This window comes from Tetrao urogallus (genome assembly GCF_951394365.1).
Source record: "Tetrao urogallus genome assembly, chromosome: 8".
NCBI classification, from domain to species: Eukaryota; Metazoa; Chordata; class Aves; order Galliformes; family Phasianidae; genus Tetrao; species Tetrao urogallus.
Window position 1 is genome coordinate 24835018 of NC_136821.1, and position 25853 is coordinate 24860870.

At 39.1% G+C, this 25853-nt stretch overlaps 1 protein-coding gene across 1 annotated transcript; it reads left to right on the top strand.

The window, feature by feature from the left end:
- Positions 1-11659: 11659 nt before the first annotated feature.
- CPO (carboxypeptidase O) lies at positions 11660-24744 on the top strand (the record flags this gene model as incomplete). The annotated part of the gene is made up of 11 exons (XM_079538882.1): positions 11660-11739; positions 14647-14722; positions 15136-15260; positions 17718-17832; positions 18764-18865; positions 19623-19727; positions 20297-20407; positions 21567-21657; positions 22081-22283; positions 23216-23300; positions 24476-24744. The coding sequence occupies 11 exons, from the start codon at positions 11660-11662 to the stop codon at positions 24742-24744; spliced, it is 1362 nt and encodes a 453-aa protein (XP_079395008.1).
- Positions 24745-25853: the final 1109 nt, after the last annotated feature.

Sequence of the window (25853 nt, forward strand, 5' to 3'; positions counted from 1 at the left end):
TGATCCCAGTGCCTTGGCCAAAACTGGAGGAGATGAAAAATACTTGTCTGTGCTGGTGTATTGAGTGGGTGCTAAGAGCTGTGTTTGAGATAGCATTTGGTGCTGTTCAAAGGAGAAGCCTTACAAACCAGGCTACTACATCGTCAGCTGTGGCTCTCACCTGGACAGGGGAACTGCTCCCTCCGCTTCAGGTTTTAAAGTCAGGTTCAGGAACAGGATCATCGCTCCATCTGTTGAGGGACAAAACAGGAGGCAGGAAAGCGTACTGTTATCTTGGATGCCAGCAGCCTGGACAAAAGCTGCCAAGCCAATGGCATAGCGCTTTACGCTGAATTAGCTGATCATCTTTACTTTTGTATTTCTAAACATGTTACAGATCAATGGATACTTATACAAGCAGTATGGAAGTATAGTGGTCTACCATAACGATCACCTTGTTTATTAAAATATCTTGCTTTATGTTTCTGTAGTGCTTTTTATTCTCACCTACACTGATTCAAAATTCCACCCAATATGTAGCTGCTGCCTGAGATTTAAGGGTTTCTTGAATCTTTACTTCTGCTTAAAAGCTATTCTGCTGCAATGTCTTAAATACACCCAGATTTCTTAGGTGTCCAATTTATGCAGTAAAGAAGATGTGGTTTGTGCAACAGAATGTATTTAAAGCATTCTCTTCTCTCCCCTGAATCATGCTTATTGAAGTCAGTGGGAAAAGATTAACTTTGCTTGAGGTTTTGTTACTGCATGGACTGTTCAGTGTGAAAGTAGCAAAGTCCCTTCTTTTTAGCCTAAATGGATGTATTTAGCTGACCCACCAGTGAAGCTAAGGGGATGTGAGCTGTTTCCCTCCCTTTTTTTTTTTTTCCTTACCATTTTCACAGCTTGCCTGCAGACTTGGGGAGGCATGTATTTCTAACCTTTATTCACACTTGGAACATTTTCTAAGTGCAGTAGCTGGAAAATTTCTTCTGAACCTGGAAGCTTGAATATGGCTTTAGTTTATACAGCATGTGAGTGTATCTTATTAACAGATGGAACCCAGATACTTGCTGTGGTGTTTAATTCATTAAAGACATTTCAGGGGTATATCCAATCCATAGCAAGTTCTCAACCCCATGTGAAGTGGATTATTTAGTAGGTGAACTGAACTGCTCATAGATGGGAAGATCCTCAGTGAATTGAAGGCTATTTAAAGAAAATAAAGCAATTAGGAGATAAAGTAATTATGCAGCTATAAGTTAAAGACGGTAGGGTCAGCTGCATGGAGTAACCATTTGACCAGACTCATATACGAAGGCAGCATGTTTTGTTCCTGACCTGCAAGGCAGTCTGAAAAGCAGAGCAGACCCACAAAAATGTTTCCTTCAGTCTGAGCTTTGAAATACCAAACTTGAGTATCTATACAGCTAATCTCAAAGAAGAAGATACTGCCTGTTATGATTCCTGCTCTTTTTTTATATGTTCTGTTAGACATTTTTAAAATTCATAAATGTTACTTTATTACAAAATAATACATTGCAATGATAAAGCTGGCTTTTCTGTTTGTTTGTTGTTGTTGTTTTTCCTCCTTATAATAAGCATTGATTATTCCCCCCTTTAGTTCTGCAGGTCATTTGAAAAATATTCAAACACAAAGGGTAACAAGCTCCAATCACTGGCATGTGTCATATAATTAATAAGAAAACATTGTGAAAAGAGTTCACAGATATGTCAGCCAGCAAACCTCTCTGGCCCAAGGATGATATTAACCATGTGGGGATGAGCAAACTCTTTAAAATGAGAGTAAGAAACAGGAGGACAGAAGATGTGTGCTACAAGGGTCAAGAAGGCTCTGGTGCAAACAGAAAATAAACTAGTACCATCTGAGCAAAAATTAAACTGAGTTTGTCAAGTTACACAGAATGAGAACAGCGAAGGTCTGGAAAAAACACAGGCAGCTGAATTTGCAGACCTTAATGACCTCTATTTTTCTACTGCTGGATTTGCTTTTGTCTGAAAACACATTTGATCCCTTCCTCCAATCTTCTTAGGTAGTATGAAACCTCAACGACTCATTCTTGAGAAGAGTCCCAGAACTCTTCAAAACATCTGCCTTGCTCTCAAATTGGTTCAAAAGCAACTAGGAAAGAGGGACAGGCAGTACGTTGCAATAGTTCCATTTTTGTTAAAGAAATCAGAAACTAAATAGATTTAATTTTAGAATTAAGGAATGGAAGTCTGTTTCTTAGATATTGCAACTGTTTCTGCATATGCAAGATGTTGAACAGTGCTCTGTATGGAGAAGATAAAAGACATAAGAGACGTAGCTCTAAACAATTTCTAAAAAGAGAATTGTAATATCCAGAGCTGATACTAAGGCTTCCCTCTCGTGCTGTTTTGTGCACATGTGGTTGTTGACCACTGCAATAGGAATAATTTTATACTGCCATTTATAAATGCTGAATTATTCCTTTTCCACCCAAATCTCAGAGCACATAACCTGGCATGAGAGAGGTATCTGTTTCACTTCCTTCTTGCTGGCACTAAAGTATCTGAATTCAAGAATTGCAGGTGTACTGCACAAATCAAAAAAGGTAGAATATTTACTCCTAGGCCAAATGCAATGTAATTAGTTTTCCTAGAACAAAAGCAGAGCCAGTGAAAATTAGAATTGTAATATGATGGTTATCTGCTGTTCTCTACAGGCATACTTTTAAGAATAGATTTTACCAAAAACAAGATCTCATTCCAGTACTTTGCTAGTGACCACGGATGTTTGGGTTGTTCTGCATTGTTTTTTTATGTGATGCAAATATGGCAGATGGCTACTTTTAAGATCTGCCCTTCTAGAACAAGCAGGTTTTGTTCTTTCTTTCCTTATTTCTGAATTATCACAGAATCCCTGGAGTTGAAACTCCGGAGTTTCCAGGAGTCCAACTCCTGGATCCAACAAAAAGCCCAAATTCTACATCTGAGAGCACTGCCCAAATGCTCCTTGAACTCCAGCAGCTCAGGGCTGTACCCAACCACCTGTTCAATGCCCACCACACTCTGGTAAATAACCTTTTCCTAACCCCAACCTGACCTTCCCCTGACACAGCTCCATGCCATTTCCTCATGTCCTGTTGCTGTCACCACAGCAGAGCTCACTTCCTGCCCGCCATGTACAATCCAGCACTTACTCTTGTTAAACTTCACGTGGTTGGTGATCGCTCAGCCCCCTGCTCTGCCAAGATCTCTCTGCCCTCAGTACAGTGCCAGCTCCTCACAATTTAGTACTGTCTGCAGACTTACTTAACACACCTTCAAGTCCCATATCCAAATCATTGATAAAAACATTGAAGAGAACTCGCCATAAAATGGATCCCCATGGAAGCCCACTGGTGACTGGCTGCCAGCCTGATGTAACCACATTTCCTGTAATCTTTGGTAGCTTGGGGTGAAAGTATGAACATGGAAGTGACTGCAAATAACAGCCCAGGAACAATAAGGATAAAGCTGTCTCTGAGTTTGCAGCTAAAGCATTTGTGTCCATACACAATCAGCAAGCTTCCCATTTCATCCAGTTTCCTGTCTCTGAAATTGTTCTCATGCTATACTCCAGTAACACTGTTGCCATGGCACCCATCAAAACCCAGATATGCTCTTGCTTTAATGTAGCAAGATGCAAATTTTGATAACAGGAGAATTTCTTTTCAATTTTCACTGCTACAGGTATAGGATTCTATCTATGCCTCCAGCCAGAGGCAATTTACTAAAAACTCTTTGTCATTTCTGAATATGTTCTGTGGCTTACTCTTATCAGTTCAATCCACAAAGGTGGCTCTTGCTAAATTTTCTGTGTTTGCCTGTTTGATTTTCACGGTACAGATTTCTCTACATATGTCATCTGCACTCAACCACCCTTTTAAAAGGTGGGGAAGTGTGTGGGGTAAGAGGGAGTGGCACAATCATCTGGTTTAAGTTAAATTTAAAGCACCACAGCAATATAAGCCAGTTAAGGATCTGGCTGTGCATCTTCAAAAGAAAAACTTGAACTGTTATGCGACACAGTTTTCTTCTACAACAAAAAGAAGCTGGTGAACCTAACTCTGACTGTATGGAGCCTAAAGTAAATGGTGATAATTGTCACTGAAGTCTTGATTTGTGCTGATACAGCCTGTTGTTGAACGGATTACATATTTGTATGTTCAGACTAGCTCAGAACAGCTAGGCAGGGAGAAGTACCCAAGCGTTTGTAATCATGTCAGTCATGTCTTAAATGACTATTTAATCTTTTCTTGATACACGTATGAAATATCAGCGCTTGGTTTCTCACTCACCCTTTGTGCTGGCTTGGTAATTAGGCATCAGCTTTAGCAGTATGATAGACTATTCCTTGACAAGGAAATTCTCTGGAAAGTACAAAAGCAACCAAAGCCCCTCGTACACTGTAGTGTATGAGGTAAGAAGAAGGTAAAGATTGCTAATGCCATTGTCTCTGTTGCCTTTGAACACGCTCTGTTTCGTGTGAGTGATTTGTTCACGGGACACACCGCTTGGTAAAGAAATCTACGGTCTGGGTCACTGCTGTATAGAGGTTTAGAAGGTTACAGAGGTCTGAAAAGTTAAGCTGGCAAAAAATATGCATGTATATGTGTGTTTGGAAGTTTGATGTGTATACATCCACGGTGAATAAAGAACAAAATGCTGAGTGCTTTTCCAATGTCAGCAAGAAGACTTCCTTTCAGGAGAAGTACTGACTCTACTCAGAATGAAGTACTAAGCTGCATGAAGGTTGGCTAGATTTCTGCTCATGCAGAATAAAAGAATATTCCAAACATTTCACTGCTGCTGGCTTTGATATTCATTTGCTTAACCTAAGAACTCTGCATTTGAAGAGAGGAAAAAGAACAACAATAAAAGGTATCCAAAAATCACTCTGCCCGAACAGAGCATAAAATCATCTGACACCAAGGTATAGACTGATACTGGCAACCTGGGTTCAGCTCCCTGCTTCCCCCACTCTGTCTGCTCATGGGCAAGTCACACAGCTCTCCTGGTACACCCAGCATCCAGGCATTTGCAGCTGTGTGCATTAACACAAAGGAATACTGTTTGACATCACAGGTGCAATCACAGTCCAGCCCAGTGTCTGTGTTCCCCACCTGCACAATAGGAATGTCCCCATATTGAGTTGTTTAGATTTGATTGCTCTCCCGAGCAGAGCTGACTGATGTTTTTAAGTCTGGTTCTTTTACAAACAATAGTGACAGTTCAGCTACGACTGTGGACAAGGTTTTGGCTATTACAAAAAAATAAAAAAATAAAAAAAAAAATCCCAGCTCTCTTAACTGAATATATCCAACGCTTGTGGGTAGAACTATTCAGTGCAAATCAGCCAAATCAATTGCCTTATTGCAAAGCCCTCTCACAACAAGCACTTTGAAGTTACACCAATCAGTCTTCTGACAGTACCAGCAGCAGCCATTTATTACAAAATCCAACAACAAAAATGCAAGTTCCTACTGCTTGTCATACTTAAGACACATAGCACACTCCAAACCTGGCTCTCAGATTCTTCAAGGCTCTTTTGCAAAAATAGAATGAAAATTCTACCAAATAAAAGTTGTCTAGACTAGACTTATCTATCTCAAAATCTGCTTCAGGATCTTTTGCCACGTACTGCTACTTTCATTCATCATTACTGAGATACTTCAGAGACATCACGATCCTCTTTACCAAATCCTGATGCAGGTTAAAGAGTCTGTAGTACTCTTCACCTTGCACAGACACGTATAACTGCGTGCGTGCTAGCAATCCCGTGATGCTTGGTGGTGCTGCTAATGAACAGAAAAGGCAGTATGGGTATCACTGTTATTGGAACTAAGGCCAAAGGTTAATGGGAAAATGTTTCATAGCTGCAAAAGCTACCTAACTTAAAGCAAATACAGTATATATTGTTTGGGTCTAAGAAATTGTATGCAAGGCTATTTGCACTTAATAATTTATGGCATGTTTAAATAGTTCATACAATATTTTAGGGCTTGTAATAGAACTCATTAAAAAGGATGCTGGTAATTCTAGAACGCAGTGCAGTAAGCTCATTTTTTAACCATTAAGCAGTAATAGAGGCTTATGTGCTGTCTTCTGCAGTTCTGCAAGTAGTAATAAAGTAATATTGGTTTATTTACTTACAAAAATAATTACTGTGTTCAAAAAAAAAAGAGCAAGATAGACCTACATGACATCTTTAAAAAGGTCTCATCAAAACAAACCACAGTTTTTTGACAACAAAATTTTTACAATAAGTTTTGCATCTTTACAAAATCAAAGATTCTTGCCTAATTGTTGCTCACTCAGAAAGCCATTACAGGACCAAGCACCTCTGAAAATCATTTTGCCCTAAAACAATACCTTTGAGATCATAAGATCTAATCGTGTCTAGAAGAGTAGTTACTCTTACGAGCGAAAGTTTTCAGGGCTGGACAAGGTGAGCGTGAAAATCTAGCTGATCTTTATAACAGCAAATTCAGACACAAAAACCTGTCAGTAAGAGTCTTTCCTTTTTACAAACTAAAAGGGCAGTATTTTGCAGCCAGCTTGTAAGCATAGATTTGAAGTTCAATAGTTTACCACTGCACTTGTAATACGCTACAAGTTGTTTGGTTGCTTTTGTTTTAAGTTAAACTGCACAGTCCTTATTCAGATAAATTTCCAAACGGTGTTTATACAAAGGACTGCAGGATTTTGTGCACAAGCCCTTGTAGGGAGGGATTGCCCATAACACCAAGAACTGAAACAACAGTACTTGTTGTCTGTTTCTTGTAAAACATTTCCTTGAATTCAGATCCTTTTTTGAAGGATCAGCTAAAGGTTCCTTAGCAGTGACATTTTGCTGTCTAGAAGATGAAGGCAAAATAACCACCCAGCCCAACTGCCATTAAGGAAAGGCAATTTACTAATAATATCCTGGTTAAGGAAAACGGTATCTAAGGAAGCTGCTCTGCCAGCCTCATTAAAGCAACACAGACCTTGCCAGTGTGCTTCAGCTGCCTTCCATAAGGAACTGCTTACTGAATGAGTACTCGACGCTCTTGTGAGACAACAAAGCTGTCTACAAACAATATCATAGGACTTATGGAGAAAATATAGGTGTTATTTCACATACAACACACTCAAATTCCTAGTTTTGGTTCAAAATGTATTTGTGTATAACTGCTGTAAAAACAACTGAATAATCTTTGAAAGTATTTGGAAATATATGTGTCTTGAAACTATTAGATCACAAACCAATTGTCAAAGCAGTTTTGCTGAGCTAAAGCTCAAGTTTCTTATGTCAGCAGATGATCTGGCAGACACTTACGGTTGACTTAGAGGAATTACTTTTATGGTTTACTAGTAATGTCATTCTAATCTATTGTATGTTGGCTGGTATCTTTTCTAAAAGTATTTTAAAATACCAAATGCAAGGTTAATGGGGTGTTTGCTGTGTCATCTCAGAGAGAGAGAACTGTTTCCACTATGTTCTCATCCACAATAATAATATGGTTGGAGATGAGGTCTGAGAACTGCTAGCGCTGTTAAATCAGAACAAACTCTAAAAAACTTCCAGAAAACTCTCTAACGAAGCTAGAAAGCTGAAGACTTCGCATACTGGTTTGAACTGTAGAACAAACAATGTACTGCACTGAAATATTTGGAATGTTACTCAGAAAGACAGAGAAATATCTTTCAGTACACTCAGAAAAAGAAGATACTGTATAGTTACTCTCTATGTCAGTGGCAAACAGAACTATCAATTCAGTGCGTGCTTCCTCAAAGTAAAGTCACAGTGATAAGCAGAGGATTTTAGTAAAACAGCTGAGTTACCCAACCCCCTATACCAAAGCAGAAGACTAGGATTTAAGGCACATTAGTCAGCATGCTACTGTACTGACCCTGCTTAGTGATGATTCTGACTCGAAGATATACCGTAAGCTTTTTGAAGCCATGAGAGAAGATTTACTAGATTTTTTTTTTTTTTTTTTTTTATTATTTTTTCAGAATTAAGGTGACAATTTAAAAAAAAAATCACGTTGAAATCTGTTAGAAATAGTTCTAGTTTGGGTTTAGTCCAGACAGAGTCAGCATGGAAGCTAGTCATGAAACTGGGAAAGCTTGATGTGGTGAGCTGATGTTTGTGGAGAGATACAAGTGTGTAAGATTGCTTTTCTTCTTAAAATTCCCATCCTTGAAAGTTACAGGCAGCTCAGGAGAAAATCTGGCAGCAAGCAGTGACCAGGATTGAACTCAGCACTATATGATAGCTGTTCAAAAGATGGCATGTTTCAGTATGGGACTTTTAAACAAAACAGTTCTAGCTTGTGGCTGTCGCTAAACAGACGGTATGCAGATAAGTCACAAACAGCCAAGCATATGTGTGGTGCAAGGGTAAAACAATAACAAGCAGGTCAAATCATTCAAACACTGGAAATCACTTTGACACCAGGCCAAAAGCTTAGCTTGTGATGATATCAGTATGGGATAAAACAAAACAAAAAAACAAGATGAACCAACAGGCTTAGTAGCCAGCTTGTTGGAGTCAGCATATAGTACCTATACTTCCAATAGGAGAGCAGATGGCCATATATTTAAAGAAGCACCAGATAGGGAATCAGGAGATCAGAGTTCTATTCCTGGCTCTGCAGCAATGTTCCTATGTCACCCTGGGGACTCACATTTTTCCTCTTTTTTCCTTAGTCTTATAAGTAGTGGAAATAATATTTACTTGTTGAGGGGGCAGTTGAGAGGCTAAACTGATGCTGAAAAAGCACTTGGGAGCTCTAGGAAGAACATATGCAAGATCTGCAAAGCAAACTTGTTTGGAAGAAAGGACACTACATGATTTCACATAGCCATATGCATATGACCTTTCCTCTTCTCAGCATGCCCCATGCCTTGTCATACACAGTTTTCCAGAAGAGTAAAAACTGATTAATCTGCATTCCATATTTGCTGGAAAGATAAACAGCTGCCAGTAAGAACCTGACCAAAGAACAGACTTTATTACTGAGAGAGACATTATTTATGCCCGAGAGAGCAATAGGCTTGTTGACACTGTTTGTCCCAACATACTTCTACATCAGGGGCAGAATAACATCTCTAATGGCTTTTATTCTGAATCTAGCTGTGCTTCTTGCAAGCTGAACGTCAAGTACAAACTTAAGTATCCTCTTCCAAGAATAAACCTTGCGCCAAACTCCCCCCAAAAAGCCTATTTTTTTTTTTTTAGAAACCAGCGAGTACTGTCCCTGATTATACAGGACTTTCATCTAAAGCCCATTAAAATCAACTAGACTTCAAAGGAATTTGAATCAAAGACCTAGCAAGCAACTGTCATTTATTCTGAATCCTATGCCCAATAAGCAAAATGACCCTATCTATCCTAATAACTATTTGGAGTCAGAGAAGTAATGTTTTCACCATAGAACAAAGAGTTTGTTCTTTCAGAAAGAAGGTGTAAGGTTTGGGGTGAAGTTGAATTTCAGCACAATCATGATTTGTGCCATTTTTTGTAAGAGAAAAAAAAACCATGATGAAGCCATTTTTTCCCCTCCTTTATGCCTCTATTTTTCTTAATTCATGGTTTTCTGTTCCTGTTAAGGGTTTGAACCCCATTCAAAGCCAGTTCTGGTAAAACAGAAAAAGCAACACCACAGAAAAATACTTCAAAATATTGGTCTATCTCATACAGCAACACTGAAGACAGAGGAAGCACAAGAAAAGTTATCTGAGCAAAGGTCCTTACCATCAGTACTGAACATGGTTTTCCTACATGAGTTTGTTTTTCTGATTCCTTCACAAATGAAGTTGCCTCTAATCTGTTTTAAGATAGACTTATTCCAGTCATTCTGGAAGACACTGTGTGTTGAATATCTGCATAGGAGGAAAAGATTCATTGTTTTCAGGATCAGGCAAGTCACGGTATGGGACAAAAACCAAGATCTGGTATAATTTATGAAGAAGAGCATTTTCTTCTCTTCCTTGCAGACTGGTTTTGTGAGAACACACTTCTGAGTTAAACTGATTGGCTCTGCTGCCTGTTTCCTTGATGACAGCCTTGGCAGTAATGTAAGAGGACTTCAGCTTGCTGAGGACTTACCAGAATTGCTGAGAAGAATACCATTTAACAGTCAAAGTCTACAGCATATACACACGAACAAACTGACTTACTGGACTATCCTCATCCCAAATCCATGCAGTATGCTGCATTAAATAACAATGGGAAGGCTTTCATTCAAGAGGGAAGCTGAGTGAAAAAGTTTTTTTCTATAGAATTGTGCTATATGTCTAACTGTATTCTAGTAAGGAAGAAATTCAATGACTTACACTTGACATATGAACTGAACAAGAAATGAAGTTTTTGGGGTGCTTACTGTCCCAAATTTTTGAGTACATCAAAATACTTTTCATCCGTGTACAATGAGTAGACTGTGGCTTGAAACTGACCCAGCCCAAGAGAATATATTTTATATAACACTGACATCCTTCTCTTTCCTTTTTAAAGGAATGTTGGTTATTTCTTTTGTATCTTCTTTTTGGCTATCCGAGTGACAGAATTGCACTTAAAAGGTCAGGAAACTGTTCCACAAAAACACAAACACAGGAAGGAAGACAACAAGGATGGAACTTACTTTACCAGTGCTCCCTGTAATTCTTACAGGCATCTCTGGGTCCCAGTGTGGTTGCCACGTCACACTCCGTCATACTTGAAAAGTTGTGGCGTCCAGGTGAACTCTCTAGTGACTAGAAAAAGAGAAACATCCCTCCCATTTTTAAGAAAGGGAGAAAGAAAGACCTGGAGAACTGCTGGCCAGTGAGCCTCAAATCTGTTCCCAGAAAGATCATGGAGAAGATCCTTCTGAAAGAGATATTAAGGCACATGCAACACAAGGAGGTGATCTGAGACTGCCAGCAAGGCTTTGCCAAGGGCAGATTGCGTCTGACAAACCTGGCAACCATCTGTGATGAAGTAACAGCATTGGTGTACTGAGGAAGAGCAATTCATATTGCATACCTGGACTTGTGCAAGGCCTTTGACATAGTCCCACACCACATCCTTGTATCTAAATTGGAGAGATATGAAGGCTGGACTACTAGGTGAATAAAGAACTGGTTGGATGGTCACAGCCAGAGGGTTGCGGTCAATGGCTCTATGTGCTGGTGGAGGCCTGTAGTGAGCGGTGTTCCCCAGAGATCGGTCCTGCTCCTCAGCATCTTTATCAAAGACATAGACAGTGGGATCAAGTGTACCCCTGACAAATTTGCTGATGACACCAAGCTGAGTGCTGCAATTGACACAACAGAGGGAAGGGGCACCATCCAGAGACAAGGAAAAATGGGCCCATGTGAATCGAATGAGCAACAAGACCAGTGCCAGGTGTTGCACTTGGGTCAGGGCAATCCCAAATATGTATACAGAAGAACTTGTTGAGAGTAGCTCTGCAGAGAAGCAAATGCTTCACTGGGAATGTTGCTATGTATATACCCTTGTAGTTTGGGGAGTGGAACACACAGCTTTCAGAATTAATAAAAAGTTCAACATTACAAAGTGAAGTTAATGATTGAATAAGGGCAGGTCTGGCTATATATGATAATTGTGCAAATCAAGTGTTCAGTCCGAATCTATCTTCATCCATCCCGTGTCCTCTGAACAAAGATGTTGCTTTTTCTTAGGATGGCTGTTTGTCTGGGGATTCTAATTCCTGGAAAATTCAGCTTGAAACTGCAATATGACGGGTGAGTGTAAAGAGGGTTATGAATAATTGTGCACGTTCTAATTTTCTCAAGAACTGTGTAAAAATGACAATAGCAGTTTGGAAATGAACATGTGGAGAGAGGCTTATTAATCCTTAAGTTTGTAAGATCTGGGAAGAAAACAAAAAGGTGAGAAATTAAGAAAGAGCGTGTTAATGCAAGCTAACAAAGACATCTGCAGGAGATGCAAAATGTCCCTGCAATACACCTCTCTACTTCCATTTGCTGAAAATCATTTGGCTGACCCTCTTTAAAAAGTTTCTGGAAGGAACATTTGATATCAGATGCTGAGTACAAAATGGTTGAGCAAAATTAGACCTACTAATAAAAGAAGTATGTGGTTGTGTGAAAAGATGGTGTTTCAAAAGCAGCTCAGATACTGAAACCTTGTTGGAAGTCTGCAACAACAACAAAAAATGCTAATTAAACAGTCCAGACAACACTCATCCAAAGATGTTCACAAAATGAGGTTGTTGCTTTTTCTAATAGACAAATGTTTTGGAAAAGTATGCTACAATCTCCGTTCTCAAATCTGCTTCCTAAGAGATAGGTGATATAAAATTATACTTTCACCTATCCAAATAGTTCTGCTCTGTTCAGCCTCCATTTTACATAGAATGATACTTAACTCTGTCTTTACAGCACTCACGGGTTGCAGGAGGGGCACAAAGTATGGAGGCCAGCTATCCACGTATAACTTTATAAATGGAATTTTCTAAAGTCAAAAAGAAAGCAGCCCTGTGCTTAATACTTTAGTTTAATTATATTCCCTGGTTAATCTTTAATTACTCAGAGGCTGTCAATTTCACTTGGTGGAATTTGATGGATGCTAGATAATGTAAGTGTTCATCTTTGTTTTTAATTGCTGCCCAGGCGTGGACCTGTTGAGTACTTGCACGGGATTTAAAATCACGTTGAACAGAACAGTCATTGGGACTTCGGGTTAGCAGTACCTGCACAAAGATGAAGCAACTGTTAAAGCCCAGCACAGCTAACGTTTTTGTTGTCATTTGTTCTGTGCAACAACTTAGATTAAATATCTAGATCATCTGATCTGTGAACACCCTAGGAAACGTAGCTTGTACCAAGAATGACCCTTTAATTTGGTAAGAAAGCTTAACTGCAGCACTTTAAAAAACTGTTGTCCTTGCATGGTCAAATGGGATGACTTTGCACTTCTGCACTAAGAATCCCAGTCCACAATCATAAAGGAGTGCGTGCTTTCTAATCTTAGTGTACTATTAAAAATTATCTGTCTCCACATTGGCTATTGTAAAAGGTTTATCAGTAAATAAGAGCTAGCCATCTGGCAGCAATCTGATGGTCTGGCATTTCTTTCATTTGGTGTAATTAAGACATAATGTCAATGAGGATAGAAAGATATTACAGGATATTGTTTCCCTTCCTGACAAAGAGCAAAGCAAGCCCAGGCATTTGGAGAGAATAAACTCTGAACTACAGCTGAGATGTTTATTCTCCCAGCAAAGATTTTTATCTATCCTACAAGGTTCTACTGCAATGATATCATGGCTGTCTTATCAAATTGTTAGCAGTGCAAACATAGTCATTTTGCCCCATAGATGAAGATGCCATACACTAGCAGCATTTCCTGAACCGGTAGTGAATAGCTTGTTCTAACTACCAAGTTCTATGTCCACCTGCAAAGGAGACATTCTGAAGAAAAGTCTGAACAAAAATCCCCCATACTCTTCAGTGAATAATATGAATGAGCTGTAAATTCTATATTTCTGTATATTAAGCTGATAATTGAACGGTTGCATATGGAAATACAAACAATAGCAGTTGCCATTCAAATGATGAAAGCATATTATATTGATGATCATAATGATTGAGCATGCAAGGCTTCTGCAACAAAAGTTTCTGTAACACACTTAAAAATGTAAAATGTTATTTTTTTGTACTTGATTTGTAAAGGAACCAGAGCCCAACAAAGTCACTGAAGACAATTGTGAAGCAGTGGTTACTGGATACTAAAAAATAAGAGCACCTCTGAGTAATGCAGTCAACAAAATCCATTCCTCATTAGAAATATCACATTTGCTATCTGACCTGGAAAGTTGGTCTGAATAAACAGTAGAAAAAAAATATATAATTTAAAAAAAAAAAAAAACATTTGCAATTATTTCTCTAAAGAGTGCATACAGATTTGTTTTCTCTATTTCCAAACATTTTGATTTGCTCTTAAGTCTTCAGTAAATGGACATTTCATGAAGCCTAATGAAAATATATTCCCAAGTACTGGATTTGTATGTATTTTCCAGAAAAAAAACATGACTAACATTGTACTGCAAATAGCAGAAAAAAATATAAGTAAAATCATGTAATTCTGGAGAACACTCTATTCACTATTTGTGAAATAAACTGGTTGTTCTCATGGCAAGTAGCTTGTAAACATCTCAGTCAATCAGCAACATTTGCGCATGGAGTCTATTTAACTTTTTTGCATGCTAAAGCAGATCAGCAAAGCACAAAGCCTATTTGAAGTAATTGAATAATTCCTGAATAGGGGGTAGGAAAATGTTTTTAACCAGCGATCTTGCTTTGGCCTTCGTCCTGCAAAGGTAGAAACACACACCAGCCTAATGTACACAATTGGCTTCAATGAAGCTGATACGATGAATAAAGGAATGACATCAGCAAGGAAGCAGAATTAACCTAAGACCCCACCAACAGAAAACTCACTTCACACAGTCCCATTTGCAGCTAAAACTTCCCAGGAATTCATCATTCAGGCACACCTCTGTTAGAACACCACCCGGTTACATGCTCTGTCATTCCACGTAATAAAATATCTCCTTCTGATTGATGGGATTCGTGGATACTTCAACAGATACTGAAACTGATCTTGTTTCTCTTTTTAATGTCCAGGGATCAGGTTTTACATATTGTGCCAGAAACACTTCAGCAAGTCCAGCATCTCCAGCAGCTTTGCAGCACTTTACTGGTGAGTATGAATAACCAGGTGTGCTCAAAAAAGCTGTGGGGGGGTCTTGGCCTGTAAAACAGCTTTCTAAGTAAGTTTGGCAGAAAAGAAGGAATGAAGATGAAAAACTTGAAAAAGCTTTACCTAAGATTATATCGTAAAGTAGGGCTGAATTATCCTTTGACTTGATGAAGGAATTTATGGGGAGAAGCTACTTTCCATGCATGGCTCTCTGAAGGTGTTGTTCCTTATCAATGGTGCCTGAGGCAATGAAAACATTAAGTCTCTGCAGCATGCTCTGTAAAGAGATGGCTGGAGAAGAGTCACAAAAAGAATTAGGAAACTGTTTTCTCTAATATGCAACTACTCCATCTTATTTTCTTATTCTGAAAACAGATCTTAAATAGTGCATTTCTTTTGTCCCCTATGCCCAGCTGGATTTGTGGAAGCCCCTGCTGCCTGAAGACATCTGGGCTGGAGAAGATCTGCACATAAGAGTCCCAGCTCCTCTGGTGCAGGAGGTGAAGGACAGCTTAGATCAGCATATGATCTCTTACAAGTATGATCTCTCATTTCCTGGTAGGAAGGGCTGACTCTAGCAATCTTCATTGCCACCCGAGAAGGACCAAACCCTTTCCAAAGAACAGTCAGCAAATAATGAGAGGACCCAATCTTTCTTCAGGTGTTTCCAATTCCTTTTGAATTGCCCAATGAACAGCTTTATAACCACATTGCCCTTCGTCTTATTTATTCTTCCAACTAGCCTGGACCGGGAATTTGGAGCTGGGATCTGGAACAGCCCAGTCTGTCATTCCCTGCTGTTGCCTCCTCAGTGGCAGAGTGGCTCTCAGATACACAACTCAGCCTGTCTGTCTGAAGTCAAAGCTTGGTACAACCACTGCTGACAGGAGTATGCTTTCTTCTTAGAAAGGATGGATACTGGGACACAGGTTCCTCCCAGTTTTGGAGAGCTCAAAGGTTTACAGCAGAGAGCCAGAGTCTGTAGCTCTCCATTTCTATTCCCTGCCTTTTGTTGCTTACTGGTTTAGAGAAGAGCCATTTCAGAGGGATATACTTAGGCAATTTCTTCAAAGCTCCAGGCTAAAGTTCTTCCTCTGCCTTTTGCCCAGGCAGGTGCAAATTTCTGGCACCACTGAGTGCAACAGAAATCCCAGCCTGGACCAAAGATCCCAGTGACAGGTCCCCACAGCACATAGAATTGAGATCAGTCACTTCTGCAAATGGCCCCCAGATGCTTTATCACACCTGTCCAGTAACACGTCTTTGCTAACAGCCACACTTTTGCTTCCAATAGAAAATCTAATTCAGATACAAAGAGTGTTAAAATGGGATAAATATGATCTATTCCTCACAGTCTCATTCTGAGCTAGCTTTTTCAAGTAAACAGTATCCCATATAAATAATCCTGAAGTAATTCAGAACTGATGACTAGCAGCCTACAGACACAGACTTTCATTTACCAGTGTGAAAGGTAAGCTAGTCACTTCAGAGTTGTTTAGGGTTAGAGCTGATCTTGATATCCTAACAAATTCTTTTAATAAGTGTGATGCCCTGACAACCAGTGAAGGAGAGATTGGAGGTGAAAGCTGGTATGAACGATCTACCATCAGGTTTAGGTATTCAGGACCTAGATGACATTCTACAAGATAGTGAACTTCTTATTTATATCAAGGTCCTTAATTTTCTAATGATTTCAGTTTAATCTACTTGAAATCTAAATACTAAATGAAAAGTTAACATCTTAATATTTGTGTGTGTGTGTTGGGAGTGAGGATTGGAGCCACAACTGTACTGACCTTCTGTAGAGTACTAAAGAAAAACCAGTAATTGAGAAGTCAAGCAGAAGTTTGTCTTTGTATTGCTGAGGGGAACGTATAAGGAATAAGACAATGCTATAGTTAAAGTTCCTGTAACAAAGCAAGAAAACATCTTCCAGAAGGTAACTGACATGCGAGGAAGGTAACATGACAGTTAGATGAATAACGATAGAGTCATAAATGACAAATTGTAATCAGGACATCAATATTCTAAGCGTGTCAGATGCTGAGATTTTTGTTCTCCATAGCTTTGGTAAGGCATTTTGCATGTAGTTTCAGTTCACAGCAATTTGTGCAGCTAAATTTTAGTTCGAAGATTAGATACAAATATCAAGGCCCAAAGAGAAAGTGAGCTGTAGCCACACACTAAAAGGTTATATTTGCGGTTTTCAGAAGTGCTGGTTGATGTTTGGTGTCAGCAGAATATCCTATTTGCACTTACAGTACCTGAAATCACGTTTAGGCTACCCTTGCAATTGTCTTATCACAAGTATTTGCAACAAGCACAGTTTGAACCTGTGTTGCAAGGAGCTGCTCTCAGTGAGAAAGTGCAGTGTCTGATCCAATGTTCTCTGAAGCTAGGAAAAAGGTTTTATTGACTCCTTTGGTCAGGGAGTTAGACCTATGCAACACTCATTTCTGAATTAATTTGTAGTTAAAAAAAAAAAAAAAAAAAAAAAAAAAAAAAAAAACGAGAAAAGCCTTTTAAAGAAAAGGTTTTTGTTGTGATTTTTCAAAACATGACAAGTACATACCTGAAGTTTTGCAAAATGAAAATGGATCTACTGTAACACAAGGAAAGAACTAATCTTAACATTTTCCCCACTTTCCCCACTGCCTTTCCCAAATATTAAAGGTTTGCCCATGGATAGAATCTGTAAAGGAAAGTCTTCAACTCTTTTTTTTTTTTTTAATAGTTAACCTTAAAACAAAACAAAAAAAAAACTGCTAAAATTACTTTAATTATTTATAAAAATCCAACAAAGACTTCTGTACTTTTAACTTCCTCTTTCATGAAGGTAACCATTTTGCTGTTGGTGATGATTTTGCCAGGCAGCCAACAACATAAAGGTCTAAATCTTTTTATTTATGAATGCAATGCAGTGCACATGCCACTATAGCTCTCCAGTAATTGTTAGCAATTGTTTTCTTTATCTCCCCCTTTTGCCTCCCCTCAGAATCCTAATACACGATGTGCAGGAACTTGTGGATCAGAGCACACCGAAAGACACAAGCAGCCACAAGCAGATCCCAGAAAATTACAACTATACCCAATATCATCCAATGGAAGAGGTAAAGAAGAAACTATATCAGTTTGTTCTCTTTGTTGCTATTTTGTATATACAAGGAAATAAACTCTGTGCTTGCAGGAACTACTCTGCTGGGGTCACCAAAACTCTTCCTGGTTTTAAGGGTCTTTTCTGAAGGATCAGCACCAACTTTGGTACTTTGTCTAGAATCCTGGCCTGGCTAAATTGATCATGTATTAGCCACTGATTTTGATCAATTCCTTCCTGGCCAACACCTAAATGCTCTGCTTGAAGCAGCCATATTATTTTGCCAGCAGTATTCTGGGATTCAGTTGATTAGTTTCCTATGTTTCTACCTTATTATGCCTTATCATAATCTTCAGTATTTATTCATTGAAGCCCTGGTATATTTGGTGCTGAACCAAATGTGAAGTGCAATGAACATTTGTCTCTGGCATGCCAGTGAGGAAGAGAAGAGAGAAGAGAATAGCATCATGTGGATAAAGGTGGACAAAGGAGAGCTCAGTGACATCCTTTCTCCTAGCTTTGTGATAAAAGCAAGAGAGCAGAAGCATCCTCATTAATATTCTCAAGGCTACCCATTGAACTACCATGAGATTCCTGCTGAACTAACATGTGGAAAATACAGAAAACACAGTAAAGCTGTTATGGAGATTTGATAGGTTCCGTATTCAGTGAAGACAATAAAAAGACACTTTATGAATCTCACTCAACCTGCCCATTACATATGATCAGTTTTGTATTGCAGTGAACACCTAAGTGAGGGGGAGCATGTTTTCGCTTACAGACAAGTAAAACTCCTTCTGTGAGAGTCAAGTGATAAAACAGTTTGATATCACAGCTTAACACTTGAAAATGTTTGCCTAAGCAAAAGAAAATGCTTTAATCTGGAAATGGAGGTGGGTAAGAGATGGAAACGCCCCTTTGCCCCAGGAGTTCTGTGGCTGTTTCAGATTTATACATGGATGGCTCAGATCCAGAACAGCAACAGTGAGCTGGTGACTCAGCACTACCTGGGGGAAACCATTGAGAATCGAGCAATCTATTACCTGCAGGTAAGAGAGGAATTATACTAAGATAAATTAAAGGTAGCTTTACGTAAGTATAGAAGTACATGGAGAAGACAGGATGCAGATCATTAAGATAGTCCAAATCCCAGTTCATTGAAATGAGATGGTTTTACTCCTCTACAGTGGAGGAAGCTTTCCAAACACTCATATACACCATTGCTATAACCTCATTATTGCTATTTTGTACTGAAAACAATCAATTTAATAGGAATCTTATTTAGAAATACAAATCACGCTGAAAATAACTTGAAAACAGCTGTGTGTGAGGATCGAAAGTTTTGTTTCACTGTTTTTACTACTTTCCATAGCATGAAATGTTTTGTCCAAAAGTATGCCATGATACTCCTGCTAGAAACTCTAGCAAAAACTGTGGTCTTAATAACTAGATGAGTTATTGTCTAATATGCTCTTATTACTGAGTAAAATTAGATTCCTTGTCTTTTTGTGATTCCCCTTCTAGAAAAAGAATCTCAGTGTAAGAACAGTAAGTCCTGTGAATGACTAAGATAAATGAAGAAGAGACTTTTTTATTGAAACATCTACTCAGATTAAGACTCTCGTTCTGAGGTACTTAAGATACAGGGTTATTAGGAAGGAGAGCTTGTCATAATGACATCTGTAATAATAATTATCTTAGATAATTCAACAGTATATAAAAAAACATTCTTTCCCCCCCTATATTAGGCTAGACTAATTTATTGTAATATTACATTTCCAAGTGACCATTTTTACACTTTCTCAGATCAGTCAACCATCAGATAGAACCAAAAAGATTATCTGGATGGACTGTGGGATTCATGCCAGGGAGTGGATCACACCTGCCTTCTGCCAGTGGTTTGTGAAAGAAGTGAGTCCTACCTTTACCACTTAAATAATAAAAAACCACCATGGATTGTTTTGGATATTTCAGTTCTTCCTCTATAGTGGTCCAAAGCATTATTCTTTCCCTGCTTAAATATTATTTTCAGCATTTCTAATTATACAGAAACCTGTGGAGATCTAATTTCAAACCACAGTTTGAGATGAGATATGGAATAATATCTGTTAGTGCACTGCTTCCTTCATCTGAACTGATTCCAAAGCTACCAAACTAGTCAGCAATCTCTCCATTTTTTACAGTGACTTTTGGATCTAGCCGCTCTACAACACAAAGTCACAGCCCTCCTGGAATTAAAAACAGCCCTAAGATGTGGTACAGCAATGTTCTGCTTATACTAAAGGTGTTTGGCTTACAGTGCCAAGGTATCATACAGCTTTCATTCCTGCAAGACCACATCCATACAAAATGCATGTAGACAACATAACTAGGGATCCAGCAGATCTTGGGTGCCACAGTGATATCCAAGAGCGAGTGATTCTTTGAAGATGGTTCTGAACTAGCTCATTCCAGCTATTTCCCCTCCCCCCCCTTTTCAGATTCTGCAAAATTATGAATCGGACCCAAAGATAAGAAAGTTTCTTCAGAATCTGGACCTCTACATCCTACCAGTCCTCAATATTGATGGTTATATCTATTCCTGGGAAACAGTAAGTAACAAAAATCCAAAAGTGATCTCAAATTTAGATGTGTACAATATGTTTAATTTTAAATACAGTCATAGCAATTATATTTAAACAGAGAACAGTGACAGGATCATTACACAAATCCTCTCACTGCAGAGGTTTTGTTTCTTCTGGTAAAAGAGAAGTCACTTGAGATCATAGAACTAAAAATTCCTAGCAGATGTCAAGAGCCTTGGGAAGATGGAAAGTCAAAACCATAGGATCCACTCCATTGGGGATTCTGGAAATTGACTCATTTCCCTGCTAACAGCTTGGGGCTTGGAAGACAGAGCTAAGCATGCCTGGAGGGCTCAGCTGTGCTTTGTAAGATACCTCAACTAGCAGATGAACCTAAGCACTTTTGCAGCATGGGACAGGAGGAGAGTTGGTCAGATAACAGGCGATCTGGTTCTGAAAAACAGGTGTTCTCCTAAGTAATCTTAATTTTCTTGTACTGAGAATAATGAAAAAATGCTGATCTCCAGCAACACTCACCATGCTTCCAGGTAGTTGAACCCAGGATAAATATCTTTTTAAAACAGGACCTCAGTGTGGCCCAAAAGGTTCAGCCTGCTGCCACATGGACCCTCCTATCTCCAGCACGCTTCCCAGCAAGGTTTGGAGCAATGGAGCCTGCCACACTCTGTACTTGGATACATCAGTAATTCAGTCAGGAGGCTCAGACAGGCATCGCAGGGAGTTCTGCAGGGAGCCAGGTGTGGCACTGAGTACAAGCATAACAGAGAAGCAAAGAGCAGCAAGTTTAGATGACAAAGTTGCATCTGAACTAAATGTATGTTCTGCTATCATCTCTTTGGGATACAGGCATGTTCGTATCTTTCTTAAAAGAGCAAAGCTCTGTAGAAACAGTTCAGTGCCACAGAAATTGGCAAGTATGTTTGATTTCGGAAAACCCTCAGGAGGCTCATTTCAACATGCGTGAAGGTTTGTGGAAGATGTCAGCATGGCTGTAGAAAATAAGTTTTCTACAGCAGGTAGAAAGTTTCATCATCCTTGAATACAGAGTTCCCTACAATGTAAGAATTACTCAAGATGCAGAGGTCCAAAACAAAGGTGTCTGAACAGTGTACTATTATTAGTTCCCTTGGATTACAGAGTTAATAATTAGCTTATTTTTGTTCAGGCTCGTTTGTGGAGGAAAAACCGTTCTCCGCATATGAATGGTACCTGCTATGGAACAGATCTGAACCGAAACTTCAATTCCTCCTGGGGCAGTAAGTTTCAAGTATTTCAGGTCAGCTACATAAACATAAAGCAGGAGAAATAGATAAGCTCTGAAATAAGATGAAGTCCAATACAATAGAAATACTCATCCCTTTTTTCCAATCAAGACACATGATGCAAGCAGATCACGACTTATAAAACTATATCTCCAATTCACTGCAGGTGAAAGCACCACCAGTGTTAGCAGCCATGCAAGTAACAGCCACTATTTGTCCAGCCTGGACACGTGCACAAGATATTTCACAAGGTCCAAATTTATTTTCTATCAAGAGAGGAAAGGGTTACCCCCCCAACCCCACAGCCGCCCCCCTCTAGCTCCCTGCCCATACACAGACTTTAACACTCCAAGGTCAACTTCCACTGAACTGGGGTTTATATGCCTTTAATTTGGTCCACTTTTTATTCTTTTCCAGCTCTTGGTGTTTCTTATAACTGTAGCAGTGAAATCTTCTGTGGGACTGGACCAGAATCAGAACCTGAGACAAGAGCTGTGGTTCAGCTTATTGAAAGGAAGAAGAGTGACATTTTGTGCTACTTAACAATTCACTCCTATGGACAGTACATCCTCACTCCATATGGTTCCACAACCGAACCTCCATATAACAATGAAGAACTGGTAGGGCAAACCACTCACCTTCTACACTAGTACAGGCGGTTGCACACAGCAAAACTCTATTTGCCCTGTTGCATTTTCTTTGAAGAAAACTTCATGTGAGGAATATCTGAGGGTTTTAGCATGTTCATCTACCTTGAGTAGGGTTCTGGTCTTTTCATCTCTCTTGGCTGCCTGTTGTATGTGTGGTATCAGCCAAGTTCCTTTGCCTCAGAATGAATCCAATGAATCCTAATCCATCTTAAATCCAGAAAAATTGTTACAGGTAGTGTTACTTCTGTGCAAGCTAAGTGAAGAGCATCAGGTTCTGCTTGCAATCAAATGCTGCGTGCAACAATGTATTTGTACTTTAGAATGCTGGCAGATTATGTGCACATGGTTGTGTCCAGAAGAGATAATCAAACGCATTCAAGAGAATGGGAGAAGAATAGGCACCTACTTTTTGATTACTTCTCTGCCTCAATTTGAGTGTTTTAAGTTCAATAAAATGAGTATTCACAAATACTCCTGTAGCTGTCGCACAGGAGTAGCAAAGAGCATGAGGAACTGGGCTCAAACCTCATAAGAGAGATTAAACAAGTCATTCAGTCAATCTATGGTTTAGTTTTTAAAGATGGTGAGACAGTCTGTGGTAATAGAAGTGTAAGAAATCATTACTGCTACAAGCAGTACCCCTTGAACTAGAGAGAAACAAATACCTTCTTCACCTAACATCTGTCATCTGTTTATTTTAAATGAAATTTACGTTCAAAAACAGGAAGAACATTTCACTCAAGAAACACATTTGTAAAGGGTTTCTTTAACATCTTGAGCTAATACTAGTAAAACTTGAAGCTGATTACATGTAAACTTGAAGCTGGAAAAAAATTGGCAGACAGAATAATTGCCAGATTTACTGGTATTGGAGAAAACGTTCATACATTTTCACTTTCCAGATGCATGTTGCACAGACAGCAGCAGCTGCTCTGACAGAAAAGTATGGCACCAGTTATGAAGTAGGATCAACCTCTTTGATTTTATGTAAGTTTGTTTTTCCCTTTGATTGCCCTGTTTTTCAAAGAGAGCCACTCTTATGTCACAGGCATCAATAAGTGCTGTTTTGCTGAGTTTCCTCTTTGAGCAATATTTAATGGGTTGGTTCGGTGAAATCGCGAAGGAGCAGTCATTTGAATACAAGATAACATTGTACGTTAAAGCTGACTGCAGGAAGGAAGGAAGCATTGATCAGAAGCCAGTTCTTACATGAATTCCTCGCAGATACATCACAAGGGACAGAAAGAGATTGGTGATAGATCATTCTGACCCTGCTGAAGTCAGCAGCAGAACTCCTATTTGTCTTCACTGGAGTCAAGCAAAAATTAAAATCCCAATCAGGTCTACACTCACTCCACCAGATATTAGCACATTGCAGCTGCTTGCATTTCTGTGTGGAATATGTTGGCTACAGCCTCGTTATAATAACAGGATGGACATATTATGAACGCACCCTCAAAGCTGATATTAGCTGACAGTATTAACACTAAGGACCCGAGGGCCCTAGGGACTGCCTGATAAAAACAATCTTTTCATCAAAACAATACGTAGCTGGCTCCAGGGCCCACAGTTTGCATATTCACACTGTCTGTCAATGGCAGTCCCCTGGTCACACAAGTCACCTTCTGCATGAGCAATGTGGTGTAAACATAAGGTAACTTGTCCTTGCCTAAGTCTGCATTTTACCAGGGTTTCTACTTACAGCAAATGATTTAGAGAAAAGATCCATGAGACAGATGAACAACAGCAGCCAGAATTTTTTCAGGCTTTAGCAGAATTATGCAAAATATGTATATAGGCAAATAAGTGCCAAACAGTGCCAATGTTGGAAATGAAGCATCAGAACAGACAAATGGCCGATTCACCTTGTATCCAACACTAATCACAGTAAAATGCTATAAACACAGAATTCATGGAATTCATTTCCTGTTATTTTACAATATCATCTTATGGAAAACTGTTTCTCTTAGGAAGCTTCATGCAAGACTTTTAGGATAATTAAGAACATCATCACCTAGAAAAACTGCTCTCCATGCCACAGTGATGTATGATTACTGCTTTCTTTAGGGATTCCGGTATAACCTTGCATTAACTACAGCAAGAAGTATTTTCAAAGAATGGTGCTTAATACTTACATCTCCCTTCTGTTTTTAAATTCACAGACAGTAACTCAGGCTCCTCACGGGACTGGGCTCACATGATTGGCATTCCTTTCTCCTACACATTCGAACTGCGAGACAAGGGTACTTATGGATTTATTTTACCTGCTGACCAGATCCAGCCCACATGTGAAGAGACTATGTTGGCTGTGACAACTATTATCGACTATGTTGATCAGAAGTACTTCCCAGGTGGGGCTATGATGTTGACCTCAGGCAGCCTGGGCCTGAGCCTCTGCTTGACTGCTGTACTTACACTGATTGTTCCTTAAAACAGATTAGAAAGCCCAGCAAGGCATAATGCACTTTTGCCATTTCAAAAGGGTATTAACAGAACTAAATGTCAAGTATTTCAATAAAAGCCCATCCCATAAAATACAAGCATCCACTTGTATTTTTAATAATTACATTTTAGGGAAGGAGGTAAAGATGAAGAGCTGTGGCAATTCCCCAAGCTTCATTTGCTGGTTCTACAAGAAGCCAGCCTGAGTACACACAGAAACACAGCATTATTTTACTCTTTAAGCTCTTCGAATGCATGTTCAAGAACACTTGGACCTATGTGATCCTTCTGTCAGCCACAGTGCTGCCCTAGCCAGTTCTCCCCACCTCCTGATCCTGGTGACGTTACCAGGTTCCAGGCATTCTGTAAAACAGAGAAAACCTATTCTAAACCTGTATTGTCTGCTTTTGAATCTAGGACCTCTACGTCCCCAAAATACATTCACAAATTAAATTACCTGTAATAGCCAAGCCTTATTTATTTGAATAGAAAATGAAGAGTTGAGAAAAAAAAATGTACACAAGGTCTGAATTAATTTTTTTTTTTAGCAAACTTCAAGTTTCCACGTGAAAATTCAAAGTGAGATTGCAGATTGTCAGCAAAATCTTTCCAACTTCAGGGTAGATAACACCTAGTTCGTATCCTTGTTTTGTTTTGTTTTTTTTTGTTTTTGTTTTTTTTTGTTTTTTTTAAATGACTACTTGAAAGCTAGCGTTGGCAAATATACATCAAGAGCTTCCAATACAAAAGTCACAGATAAACAATGTGAACAGGACTATAATGTTGCTGACCTCAAGTTACAAAATACAGAGAGACTATGACTTGACTAAGATCTCATATACTGTATGCAGCATAACATGGAACGTTCCCTCCTCCAATTCCCTTTCAATGCCAGCAAGAGAAAAATGCCTACCACTTCACCACAATACCCTTAAAGACATGAAATCAAAACCCTGCAATCACTTTTCCAAAGCACAATTTACGACTTTTTTTTTCCCTGAATCTTTGCTCCTGTCATTGTTCGTAGATTATTACCAATCAGCGTAGTTAAATCTGTTTAACTCCTGCAGGTTCCCCAGAGTATATTCCTTCCAGAAC